We start from the raw sequence: 13,226 nt of genomic DNA on the forward strand, positions 1-13,226 counted from the left end.
GTTTTCTACTTGTCAGTCGGCAACAGCCGTTGACTGAAATAATTCGTCGGACTTTATTTGGCGTTGAGTGATAGATACGGATTATTTTGTTTAAGATTTATTTGTTTTCAAAACATAAACTCAACTTATTCTTCCAGAAGAATTATTAAATTATTCCAGAATAATGCAACAGATTTAAACACAACAACGTGATTCGAAATTGCTATGTACATTGTACCCTTTTATAATTTAAAAGCCTGCATGATAATAAAAAATAAAAAAGCTATTTCATGCTCAAACATTTGATTTTTATGTCATATCGCCAGCATAATTCAATGTGTCAAATATACATGTATAGCCTGACCAGTGGGTCTAGACAAAGTGCAAATTATAATCGCAAACCAGTCGAAAAGTGGTCGAAAAGCCCCTGTTTTGTATGGAGTTTTGACGGATTCGATTTTCGATTCGATCAAAAAGTGCGTTTTGTCTAGGGGGGCAGGAACATAAAAACCCTCGCCATGTTGCGGAAAACTAATGGTACTAATTTCTTTTAATGGCAACAGTAACTGAAAACTTCATTGACATGTCACCTTGCATGTCAGTCTATTGCTGTCAAAGTGTAAACAAACTTTATTTTAAATGTGCGCAATTGATTTTGTGAATTAAATTGCTAAAATCTTTTTATAGTCGTGAAAGAAAAGTGGTTCACAATGTGTTAAAGTATTTGTCGAAGAGAAATACTAAGGGTTCGGACAATATTTTCATTGAATAATGTTTCCGACAAAGGTTGTCAAATTGACTGACATGTTTATCGNACTGTCATGTTTATCGTATAGTACAGTCCACTATGAAAATTAGCTGTGGTTTGTTTCAACTACCTATTTTAAAATTTTCTGTCACTTTCTAAGTGTTGAATTTTATGGAATTGGGAAAGAAGTACCGAGGTTGAAGCGTTCATGACCAAACATTGCAGTTGAATATTCAAGTTCTGAATTTGATTATTGATGAACAATAAAATAAATCCTACTAGCTCGATTGATGGTTTCATTTAATTTATTTAAACCAGGTTACCTATAATAATATTTTTTGGTTAATTTATGAAAATATCAAATTAGCCCGTAATCCTGAATCCTGATACATAAAGTTAGCCTATTAATTTAACACAGGTACGACTGTACTCAGTGTTGCACTATCAAATGCGATTGACGCGCCTCTATGCCAGGGTTTTTATGTTCCTGGTCAGGCTATAAAGTCTATAAAGTTAATAATATTTCATTACACGCGTTTTATTGGGTAAAATTGCTTTTACCGATATCGTAATATTTATATTCAAATTGTGAAACCGTATTTGGCTCCTTCGGGACGCGGCAAAATAGGGCCGGTGCCGGAGTTCAACTTATAAAATATTATGCACGTAGAATCCTTTGACTTCACTGCTAAATGTAATACCTCAGTTCGATTGGAATCTTGGCTTTTAGCATTTGCTTCGCGATGTTATCAAAAAATTGCATTTATTGCGCTTTTACCGTTTTATTGAAAACTTAATATTCTAGTGCTTTGGTTTGGCTCACGTACAAGAAGTGAGTTGTATTTGTATTTTTGCAGTCAACCGTTTTCTGAAAAGCGCACTTTATCACCGAAACGGGTTTTAATTCAGTTGTGGATATGCGTTCTTTTCCTCACAATATTGAAATATATTTTAAGCTGTAAAGTTTAATTTCACACCCTCTTTTACGAATGAATTTAAAACTGAGCCGTCAGTAATTGAGTTGACATAAAATATTGTGCAATATGAGATTTTCCTGGTTGCATCTAATTTGCTTTGCGAACTTGGTGGCACGTTTGCGCGGTTAACAGGCCAATCTACTCTTTAATTTTCCGACATAAATATCATTATTCTCTGCTTTGAATAACGAGAAAATACTGCTGTAGACATTTGTAATGAGGGCTTCCTGTTACTCAAAATATGCAATTAATTATTCCCACTATTACCTTCCAAACTGAGCAAAGCTTGTACTTAGGCGAGTAGATAACGGATACATATTTAAACGTTCATGACTTCCGAACGGTGTTCTGTAGCGAACTAAGGGTCGTAATTATTAGGTAGTATGATACATAGACAAAACGCTTATGGCGATGGAGTGGTCGCCAGTTTCCTGTAGCAGTTTACACTGATAAACAACAAAACTTTCGAATGATTAATTTGCAGTTAGGCCGTATGTTATAAAAAGCTGTGCTTAAGTTCTTACAGAACTCAACAAGGTCTCGATTTCCCATTAAACTGTGGTGTCAGTTATTTCAAATGTGTTTTCGATTAATGTTACATAATGTAAAACCTGATAGTCTGATTTCAATTTAATTGTAATGTTGGATGCAATTAGATTACAATCACTGCAAACCGCACTAGCCTATCAGCGACAGGTGAATTGCAATAATGTGTTAATAGATTTTGGAATAGATTCGTATTTCGATGTGTAAGTATTTTAGATACTTGCGGTTTGTAGAGAATTCTGCAGTTTGGGAATATTCCCAGTAACGTAACCTAATATTAGCCCAGTTTGATAACTTTCCATGAATGCAACCAGAAATATTTATACCGACACCACACTTAATCGATACTCATGGCCATCAATAGCATCATAGCCTTTGGATAAGATACTTTAAACGTAAAAAAGTGTTTAACTTGCAGTAAGTAACAAAGCGTGTAACGATATACAACTTTGAAAATGTTTCATTATAAAGCAGTTTTTAATTTACGTTTAAATATTATTTTAATTTTCACAATACACCATCGCTAAGCCCAACGAGTAACTTTTATAAAATAATTAAACATGTAGCGATGGTAGATATCATATTATGAACTTATGCCCTATTTCGTGATTCAGGATTATTATAATTTTCGTTATCAATCATGCTATTTTTACTCTTATCTTGCCGGAGACAGATAGAATAGTCCAGTCATTTAAGCTTAAATTAGGTAAGAATCTCGGAATTAGAGATACCCAGCTGTAAGTCTGTAAATACTTGTATATTGACACCCTAAAAGTTGTCTCAAAACCTACATATGGTAGGGTGTAAGCAACTATTAAATTTTAAGGTCAAAGGTTACAAAAATCGGTTTTTTGCGCTTTTTTTGGAAATATCTCATTTCCTATGGGTTTTTTGCTATTTGTATTTATTATCAATATTGTAGAATACTAAATTCTCTACAAATTTTGTTTAAAAACTTTTTTTATACGGTGAACCGTTTTCGAGATAGAGGGCGGAGAGCGCGCGGTCACTGCATCACTTCAGTTCAACTTAAGCGGTTTAGGTTTTTCATACAAAAGGATTTTCCCGCTAATTCCCGTGGGAATTTCGGTAATTACTTGTTGTAAATAAGCTTTAAGTTTACTAAGGTACCTACATGCCAAATTTCAAGCGTCTAACTTCCGTTAAGCGTTTAGATTTTTCATACAAAAGGATTTTCCCGCTAATTCCTGTTCCCGTGGGAATTCCTAAGTATACTATAACCTGCCCAGGTGTATGAAGAATAATTGTACCAAGTTTCGTTAAAATCCGTCGAGTAGTTTTTGTTTCTATAAGGAACATACAGACGGACAGACAGACAGACAAAAATTTTACTGATTGCATTTTTGGCATCAGTATCGATCACTAATCACCCCCTGATAGTTATTTTGAAAATATATTTCATGTATAGAATTCTGTCCGTCTGTATGTTCCTTATAGAAACAAAAACTACTCGACGGATTTTAACGAAACTTGGTACAATTATTCTTCATACACCTGGGCAGGTTATAGTATACTTAGGAATTCCCACGGGAACAGGAATTAGCGGGAAAATCCTTTTGTATGAAAAATCTAAACGCTTAACGGAAGTTAGACGCTTGAAATTTGGCATGTAGGTACCTTAGTAAACTCAAAGCTTAGTTACAACAAGGAATTCCCGAAATTCCCACAGGAATTAGCGGGAAAATCCTTTTGTATGAAAAATCTAAACCGCTTAAGTAGACCTGAAGTGATGCAGTGACCGCGCGCTCTCCGCCCTCTATCTCGAAAACGGTTCACCGTATAAAAAAAGTTTTTAAACAAAATTTGTAGAGAATTTAGTATTCTACAATATTGATAATAAATACAAATAGCAAAAAACCCACAGGAAATGGGATATTTCTAAAAAAAGCGCAAAAAACCAATTTTTGTGACCGTTGACCTTGAAATTTAATAGTTGCTTACACCCTACCATATGTAGGTTTTGAGACAACTTTTAGGGTGTCAATATACACGTATTTACAGACTTACAGCTGGGTATCTCGAATTCCGAGGTGAACTTACTATAATGACTGGACTAGAAAGCCAGGCCTCAGTCGGCACGCAAACTTATTATCTTACTGACATTCATGTTTCAGCGGTTAGGCATGTTTTCTTGAATTAAAATCTCATTATTTATTCTCCCTTTGTATTTGATCAAGACATTGAAGTACGAATCAAGACATTGATGATACTAAAGAATTTAAATCAACTAAAACCAAAACAAGTAAACTAATACTCTACTATTACAGTTCTTTAGCAAATAACGGTCCAAGAAACCTGTGTTTGGGTTTACCCACTACTTATAATGTGCACGTAACACAGGAACAAAAGACCCAGGAAAGCTCCGGGCAAATTAGGTAGGGGAGACCGAGGAGAGTTGTCACTCATTGTCGATTTTTTGGAACTTATTAACTACATACTAGCTTTCCGCCCGCGGCTGCGCCCGCGTGAAATTTTGCCCGTTACAGAAAAACAACTATTGCGCGCGTCCCTGTTTCAAAAACCGGGATAAAAACTATCCTATGTCCTTTACCGAGATTCAAACTATCTCTATGCCAAATTTCATCAAAATCGGTTCAGCAGTTTAGGCGTGAATGAAAGCCTCAAAGACAGAAAGACAGAGTTACTTTCGTATTTAATATTAGTAGGGATTAGAGAGCTCCTAACGTGTGCGTTTTTTAGTTCAAGTCTCAAGCTAACAAATACGCGCTGTTGCGAGCTCACTGATGTTATAGATTGCCAAAAATTTGTAATGTCACAACTCTTCTCTGGCACAACTCTCCTCGGCCTCCCCTAGGTATCCGATTCGGCGAAGCGGGCTGGAATGGCGCTGTGTTACACACCGTATACACACGAATATTATTTAAAAGGCAGGTTATTGTTTACATACCAGGAATCTTGGAAACTAGCAATGATAAAAAATATTCATTTTTAAGAAACTATCAACAACTATTTACGAGGAATGGCCTATCAATGTTTGTTATTTTGAAATGTTTTTTTGTTATTTTGAAACAGTGTTTGTTTAAAAAACTAAATAAAACTAATTGATCACCATGAAGAGCAAATAAAATTTAAATATAAAACTTGGAAAAAAATACAGTTTTACAAAAAATCGGCGACAAAAACACGCTGTAAGTAAATAAAATAAAAAAATAAAAATAATAAATAAGTGTTTTTTTTTTTTGCTAGCGAAAATAAAATAACCGAACAAATACTGTGGTCAACCCTCCGCTTTGAAGAATGATTCGTAACGTAATTGAGAAATGGGTATTTACATTCTCTTTGAAGAGTTTCGCCTTCTGCTGCTTCGAACACTCAACATTTCATAAAAACGACTTTGAAGGCTATAAATTAATATCTTTACGATAATTGCACGCGAGACGTTTCGCAAATTATGTTTACTGGTTGTTAGAACATGATGACTCTGGCAAAGGTGATTCTGATGGTGGATTACTCTGCCCGATTAAAAGTACTAACGGTAGCCAAATATTTTTCTTCAATCATGTGGGTTGTCAAGTAAGTAAGAAGAGGTACTTATTAGACTTCAGAATGACTTCTGCAAACCGGTCAACATGGATATCATTGGGGGAGGCCTATGTTCAGCAGTGGACGTCCTGTGGCTGAAATGATGATGGTGATGAATTTTTTAGATGTGCTTCCACTAGAAATTTAACCCTGTACTTACTACTAATGATGCAACTAATCACAGAATCACATTTCTTACCAATAGTCTTTTAACCCATTTAGCCCTACCGTACCCTATGTGGTACGGTACCTTTATGAAAATATTTCGAAGAACCAAACTGTTGTTAATTTGTAAAAATGATTGTGACAGTAAGCTTAAAGTGATTATTTTACATAAAAATATTTAAAAATATGTTTTAACAAGTGGTTTTGGAAATATTTATAAAATTCCTCGACAGAAAACAAAAAAAATATTTACAATGTTTTTAAGAAGGTATAATTTCTTATTATTCATGGTAAATTATGTTATTTATCAATTTTATTTAAAAAATAGAGTACAATAGATAACATGACTACAAAAAAAATATTATTGAGATTATTTTTATAGGGTTTATTCCAGTCTAAAATAGGTGTACCGTATAAGGTACAGTAGGTCTATGCACGAGCACATCATGCGAAAAAATGAATTTAATTTTTATTATTTTTATTTGTTTTAGGCTATTGATGCTTTACTGTATTGCCGTAACTCATGAAAAATTTGATAATTTCAGCAAAAATAAAGCAATGTTGGTATTTATCTACTGCTATCTTGTCAGATGACCGCTAATGATGATCAGACTGACGAAGATTTAGGCGATAAAGATAGTGTTAATGTAAATAATTACCCTCAGAGTTTTCTTCGATGGATTTGCTAAATTTCCATCGTCGTGTTGCTAAATGCGATTATGGATAGCACTAAACGTAACAAATCAGAAGAAGCCAGGTCTTCTTCAGCTATCCTCACTAACTTCGGAGAAGGTAGGAAAAAAGAACCAAATGTAGTTAGTATCACAGAAAACGTCTTACAAAATATGCCATGTGTGATACTAGTGATTATGTGATTTTATTTTTATTTTATATCATACAAAAATAAATAAAAACCTTCTTTGAACAACGACTATGTTTTGCTTGCTTATAGACCTACTGTACCCTATATGGTACGGGCTCCCCACGACCCCCTATTTATGGAATATTTTTTTAAATATTTTTTTCATGATTTTTAGGCTCCCCTTTGTAAGTTTTTGCTGATAAATCAATTTTTACTTACAAAAATAATTATCGGTCTAAATGGGTTAAATAAATAAAATCTCGATATTACTACAAAAGTTCCATGTCAAGCTGAAACTGCACTCAAAGAAACTGAAATTGGAACAAACTACAGTAACAGACGAAGAAAACAGCCATTTGATACAAAATTTTCCAACAAAGATAGTTTTACAATACTTTTCATTTTCTTAGAGTTCAGTCGGGAGCTTATACTTAAACAAATAGGATTTCCATCGTCATGTTAAACTTTCATCTTTTTTACACTAACAAGCTAGACAACTTCATTATTTGCAAAGTGACGAGATAATGGAATGCTTTTAGTCCAATAATTTAGTAAACAGCCAAGGTTGGGAGGCAGGTATGTTAATTTCAATAAAGTGTCTTGGCAATAAATTTACGTGCGTCGGGGAGTGTAAACAATGATTGTTTCCCCAAAAAAATAGAAAAATAAGACGGCATTTTATTATTTGCCCCGTAAATAGGTCACACCAATAGTGGCGGAGAGCAAGACATGACCTACGGCCGAACCAGGGCGGTCTAATAAAATCACGATTCGCGCCGCGAGACGCGACCGAACTTTCTACCATCATTCAGTCTCAGTGTTTTTCTATAGGGCTGCCTTTAACCTTCCTATGAGGTATTTATTACCGACATTACCCATGAAGATAGATTAATTCAGCCTTTCACGAAAATTCTCTCTCGTCTCCTTTTGGGGCGTAGCGCCGCTCTATTTAGGTTTATTGCTCGTGGACGATCAGAGGTTAATGACACGGGTAATTTCTAAGGTTTATTTTTTCGATATGGCTTGATATTTTGAGTAAATACTACTAACTCTTGGAGCCACATTAGCGAGTAAGCTCATAAATTACGTGTTGAAACTCGATATGACTTAGGCTGGGTTGCACCATCTTACTTTAACTTTGACAAACTTCAAAAATCTGTCAAACTCCATACAAAATACACCGGTTATCGTCATAGTTACGGTCATATTTAGGTGGTGCAACTCAGCCTTAGTGTAGCCGAAAAACAGTTAAAAAGATACTGTCAACCTTGTCATAACCCTTAGCCTATCCGTTGGTGTCGTTGCCCATAAAACACAATAGATCCAGTTTCACGTCCGCGGAGTTAGGTAACTTATAGTTATAATACACCACGTTGTCTTTGTAGCGTTGTATCGGGAGCGGTCGTTATTGACATTACATAAACCACCCATGGGTTCAGATCCAGTGCAGTGCAATAAAATCACGATTCACGGCCTCACGCCCCCTGCTTTGAGTTCTCCCGCATTTTGTTCATTGTGTTTGTATACGAAAACGGCGTAGTGTTGTATGATTAAGAATGTTATTCTTTATAATACTGTATAAAAGAGTAAGCTCCATAATTGTGAAGTTTTTGGTCGGTAAGAATTAACCGTGTTGATTAACGAAACCATTTTACGCAAAAAATAACGTAATGACGACAATGAAAAATCTCAGGACATACCTAGTACATAAAAAATATATATTTTATATTTTAGTATAAAAATTCTACAAAGCGCCTTGAACCCATTAACTTTGAATAGTTGCCTCCACGAGTTTTCCCCAGAAGTCCACGCAATCGTAGCCCTACTGCCTCCCTTCCGCGAACAGTTATGGGTAATAATTCTCTGCGCTCAAGGACAAAGATATGGGCTCCTCAATAGGTGTAGTGATTTCAGAGATATACACCAGTATGCTATGGTCAAAACACTAATATACGTCTAAATATTCTTTGCTCTTTTGGCACTTTATATTATTTATTTGTTTCTAATATGCTAATTATGGAGCCGCTAGTCCACAAAAGTGACTTGTAAAATACCATTAATTCTTGGACGTCTTTTACGAAGGCCAAATATAGGAGATTTAAGACTGAGCTGGACTGGCTCGGAGCTGCATCAATTAGTTCCATAACGGAAATTTGGCGCGCTGACAATGTTTAAGCTGAATCGTAATGTTTCTCATTACACGAGACCTAATTTGTTAGTTTATGGGCTTGCTATAGAAATAAATACTTTAACTTTAACTCAAGAAGGAGCTTTAAAGAGAGATACTTTAACATTGATTCAAGAAGGAGCTTTCTAGAGAGATAGATCGAATAGTTTTAAGAATTCCTCTAGTCGACTCACGATGTTATAAATATAAACAGGTAACTTTAACATTAACTCTACTAAAGTATAAATAAAATTAACTGCTTATCTCAGTATAGAAATACAGAAAATAATGCTAATTTACTAACTATACCTATGCGCTGCAATGAAGTGAAAACAAAGATATTACCTATTTGTGGATAGTGTCAACAATACCGCGTAAACATTTTAGTCAGTAAACATGTTGTGATTCTTCATTATCCCCATTAATTATGAACGTTGTGTAACAGGTGATTAGTTACGCGGCGTTTTGTTTCCTTCCGTCGCATGTCAAATTGCTTGTGACAAAATGAAAGCAAGATGGAGCTTAACTGTGTTCATGAGCAAGAATTCCACCTTCATTTATTACTATGTGTAGTACTTATTAGGTACCTTTTTAACGTAAATAGGCACTAAAACCGTAGTAAACAAAATCTCATTTTCTTTGCTTAAGTTTCTGGAAGGTAAAGGGGAAGACCGGTCGTTTAGTATGTTACCCTTCGCATTCCGGAAGCGATCCGGAACCCACAAACTTTAATGGCGGCAAGGTGGCAATAATCCTGAACTTGTCAGCCAATCCGGGGAAATGACTGGAGTGCTTCAAAAAGATTAGCCCGGTAAAGTTATAGTGAAACTTCTTTAAAAGATTGACCTCTCCTGAAAATATCCATTTATTTACAATACCCCGGTGTTTATCTAATCCAAATTCGTTGCAAACCAGAGTAATAAAATCATTCCAGTAGACGTTTCGACTGACAAACTTTTAACTTAAACCTTACTGTGTTTGTCGTGCTTTGCGAATAAAACGATAACAAACGTGGTGTTGGTCCACACACAAAATACCAGTACATATATTTAAATACTTCTAAAAGCTAAATTAAATTATCTCTATGACATAGTAATGCTGTAATTCTTTGGAGCGGTATTACAAAATCTGTATCTTTGTGTTACACTCTCGATCGCGCGATATAAGCTCGGGGGAGAAACCGCAGCTTAAAACTCTGTGTAGCTGTTTTTGACAAACAAGTCTTTTATCTTCATCCTTTAAAACAATGCGTGTAACATATTGATTGCTTTGTATCTGTAATTGTGAAACCAAATAAAGCTCTTTGTTTCTCGTTGGAATAAAATCTAAACAGATTTTCAATGTTGTTATTTATTTGTGATTTTTCCAATTACTTAGATTATTATGAGAGGCACGTTGTTACAGTAGTATTTTCATTGAGAGCCAAAGTATTTCGAGCGGAGCCGACAAAAACTAGAATAGCTAAGAGACAACGCCGAACTATGGATCAAAACCGGCAGTCAAACCCTTATTCTCATAAGTTTTAAGTTTCATCTTTCATACTAATTACTTATTCCCGACTAATTTTGTTTACATTGTTTCTCGAACAGCTTACGTTATTACGAGAATCAACAACATAATGAATGTTTAAAGATTCATTGTGAATGTTACAAAGATTTAACAGAAAATGCTCTCCCAATTCTCCAACCTGACCTGAGGTCTGCAACAAACTAATTTACTTCAGCTCTAAGTTGTGAGTTGAAAACAAACTAATTTATTTAACTGTGATTGAACACATTAAGGCACCGAGTTTGGTTTCAAGATTCCGCTCACTTACTATGAGAGAGGTGCTAACTCAAAAGTACTTTGCCAAGTTTCTCGAACTAGAACAAATGAGGATGTACTGCACATTCCCTGTTTATTACCTGTGGCAACATTGTTTAGTACATAAGCAAGGATGTATTCAACAATGTACAAGCCTACGTGGACTGACTATCCACGCTGGAGTGGCAGTAATGTGAAACATTGTGGGAAATACATTGTGACACAGTACTCTTAGATTGTATTTCACTCTACATTACCTACTTTCTTACATAACAAACAAATGGCATGAGCAATGAATTTTCTTTAGTTAAGTATTTGTGACTAATTAAATTATTTTCCAGTTATTATTATGTAAAAAAAAAGTTTAAGCATTTGCTACGAATGACGTAAAATCTTGTAGCACAAGTATTTAAATATCATACTTTAGTTTTGATCAATTAGAGCCCCAATATTTCAAAGCAAGCGTCTAAATATTTAGGCTAGAAGGATTTAAAGAATTACAAAACCAGAGAGACCCAATTAAGTAATTTTATTTAGGAAATTTTATTGGCGCGGTTTACATCTTTTTAACCTTTATATCAGGTAAGTGAATTTTAATAAAGGTCAGGTAAGAAGGTCTGATTCATCATTATTTTTTCATCTTGAGTAAAGCCCGAGTAAATTATTTTGCGAGCTCTTAAATATTTTCTGTTCACATTTCTAACTATGAACTCTATCTAATACCTAAGTAGGTATTTAAAGGCAGTCAATATCATAAAGTGCCATTCTATTTGTTACAATCCGTTTCTGAGACACTGTCGGAATGTGCGCAAGTTTATTAATAAGTAGGCCCCGAGATATGTCTACGCAGACCGCGTTGTTACAATGGCCAGTATGTCACACTACGTATTTTTCTTGAAAAACAGCACCTATTACAACTCCATAAGACGCCAGTGTTCAGCTTGATGTGCCGCTGTACAAATCTATTTCTCCAACCCTTTTCAAGTCCCAAAAGAAAATTCAATTTGATATCGGCTTCTTTTATGCTCGCACAGAGATATTTGAATATATTTATTTATAAAGATACGTTATTGTTATGTAAATACATCGATGGCAGTAACGAAATAGCCAGAGACAAAGGTCTAACAGTATAAAATTATAAAAGAAACAATTTGGCCTACTACGTCGATAATAAACGCAAATAAACATTATAAAGTTCGCGTGATATTATTATTATTTATACGATTCCCAAGTCAGCCGAAAAAATATTTTTATAAGGTCCGAGGCAATATGTTTGATTGGATTCACCCCGGGGTGGGAAATTGATTTATTTCCCAATTGGAATTGTTGTCCCATTCTTCATTAACGCCTTCGCCCCGGCGGGGAAGGGTCAATATCACTACAATTGATATTTTAATGTAGAGCACAAGTACGTACTCTACATTAAAATATCAATCAAATAAAAATATCAAGTATGTCCCATAAAATATTCTTGCGAGCCTGCACTCTTCTTAACTGTTTGAAAACTGTAGCAATAACCCACCGAATTATACTTTCAACGGCGCCCAAAGCTCTCGTAATAAATTATGGCCATTAGCATACTTATCCACTCTTAAAAGAAATAGTACCCTAGCTTAAAATTTATTTCATCATTTCTACATACGCGATTAAAATATTCCGTTCAAAATTGCGCGACAATTAGTTATAAGAACTAAAAGTTTAAAAAAATCCACGGTGCTCTACATAAGCGTCGAGCCTACCCGAAGACGTTGAGTCGCAAAGCACGAAAAAACAGTCGCCCAGTCATAAACAAACATTCGCAAACCGCCGAAAACAACGCGACGTAAGTAAACACCGAGTTAAGTAAAATTGTTTAGACGGTAATGTGAATAATGTAAATAAAAATTACGTACCTCAAGATGCGTCTCGAGCCGGGTCGCCGTCTTTGTTTTTTCATTTTCACTGAGTTTGGTACTTAGAGGTCCGCGTAAAGTTTCAGCGCGAACATGGCAACGCGAGTGAGCCGCGGCGAGAGACGGGCGCGCGCGGTGCGCTCTCGGCTACGAGTGCGGAGTGGCGGAGCGGACTGCGGAGAGGCGGAGAGGCGGAGCGCGAGCAGCCCCCACCCGCCCCGCCGCGTGCAACCCCAACTTTCCTCTGCCCCCAGCTTAAGCATTACCCCGCCGGACACCGGGCTTTCTAAAAAAGTGAACGTGATATTGTTCGCAGTTTAAATACGAACTTTTTCATTGTACAAAGTCTTCGGTTCAAAAAACAGGAAAATAGGCTTGTCTCGGTTGCGGAAGGCGGTATAGAACAAACGGCGTCCGACGGAAAACAACCGATACAGCGAATAACGGTGTTTAGCAACTTTTTTTTTTCATGAAAATCTCAGATTTTTGACGCACTGTAAAAACTTAATTTAATATTTCACAA

General features: G+C 35.6%; 1 protein-coding gene across 1 annotated transcript in view; it reads right to left on the bottom strand.

The window, feature by feature from the left end:
* The window catches only part of LOC114357860 (insulin-like growth factor-binding protein complex acid labile subunit), a 52,603-nt gene extending 39,760 nt beyond the window's left edge, over positions 1-12,843 (bottom strand). Inside the window, exon 1 of the mRNA XM_028311645.1 lies at positions 12,704-12,843. Within this exon, the coding sequence (XP_028167446.1) occupies positions 12,704-12,747 (44 nt within the window). The 5' untranslated portion in view covers positions 12,748-12,843. The remainder of the gene's footprint in view (positions 1-12,703) is intronic.
* Between the last annotated feature and the right edge of the window lie 383 nt (positions 12,844-13,226).

The sequence above is a fragment of the Ostrinia furnacalis genome, unplaced genomic scaffold (genome assembly GCF_004193835.3).
Source record: "Ostrinia furnacalis isolate ACB-3 unplaced genomic scaffold, ASM419383v2 OfSCF3526, whole genome shotgun sequence".
NCBI lineage: Eukaryota > Metazoa > Arthropoda > Insecta > Lepidoptera > Crambidae > Ostrinia > Ostrinia furnacalis.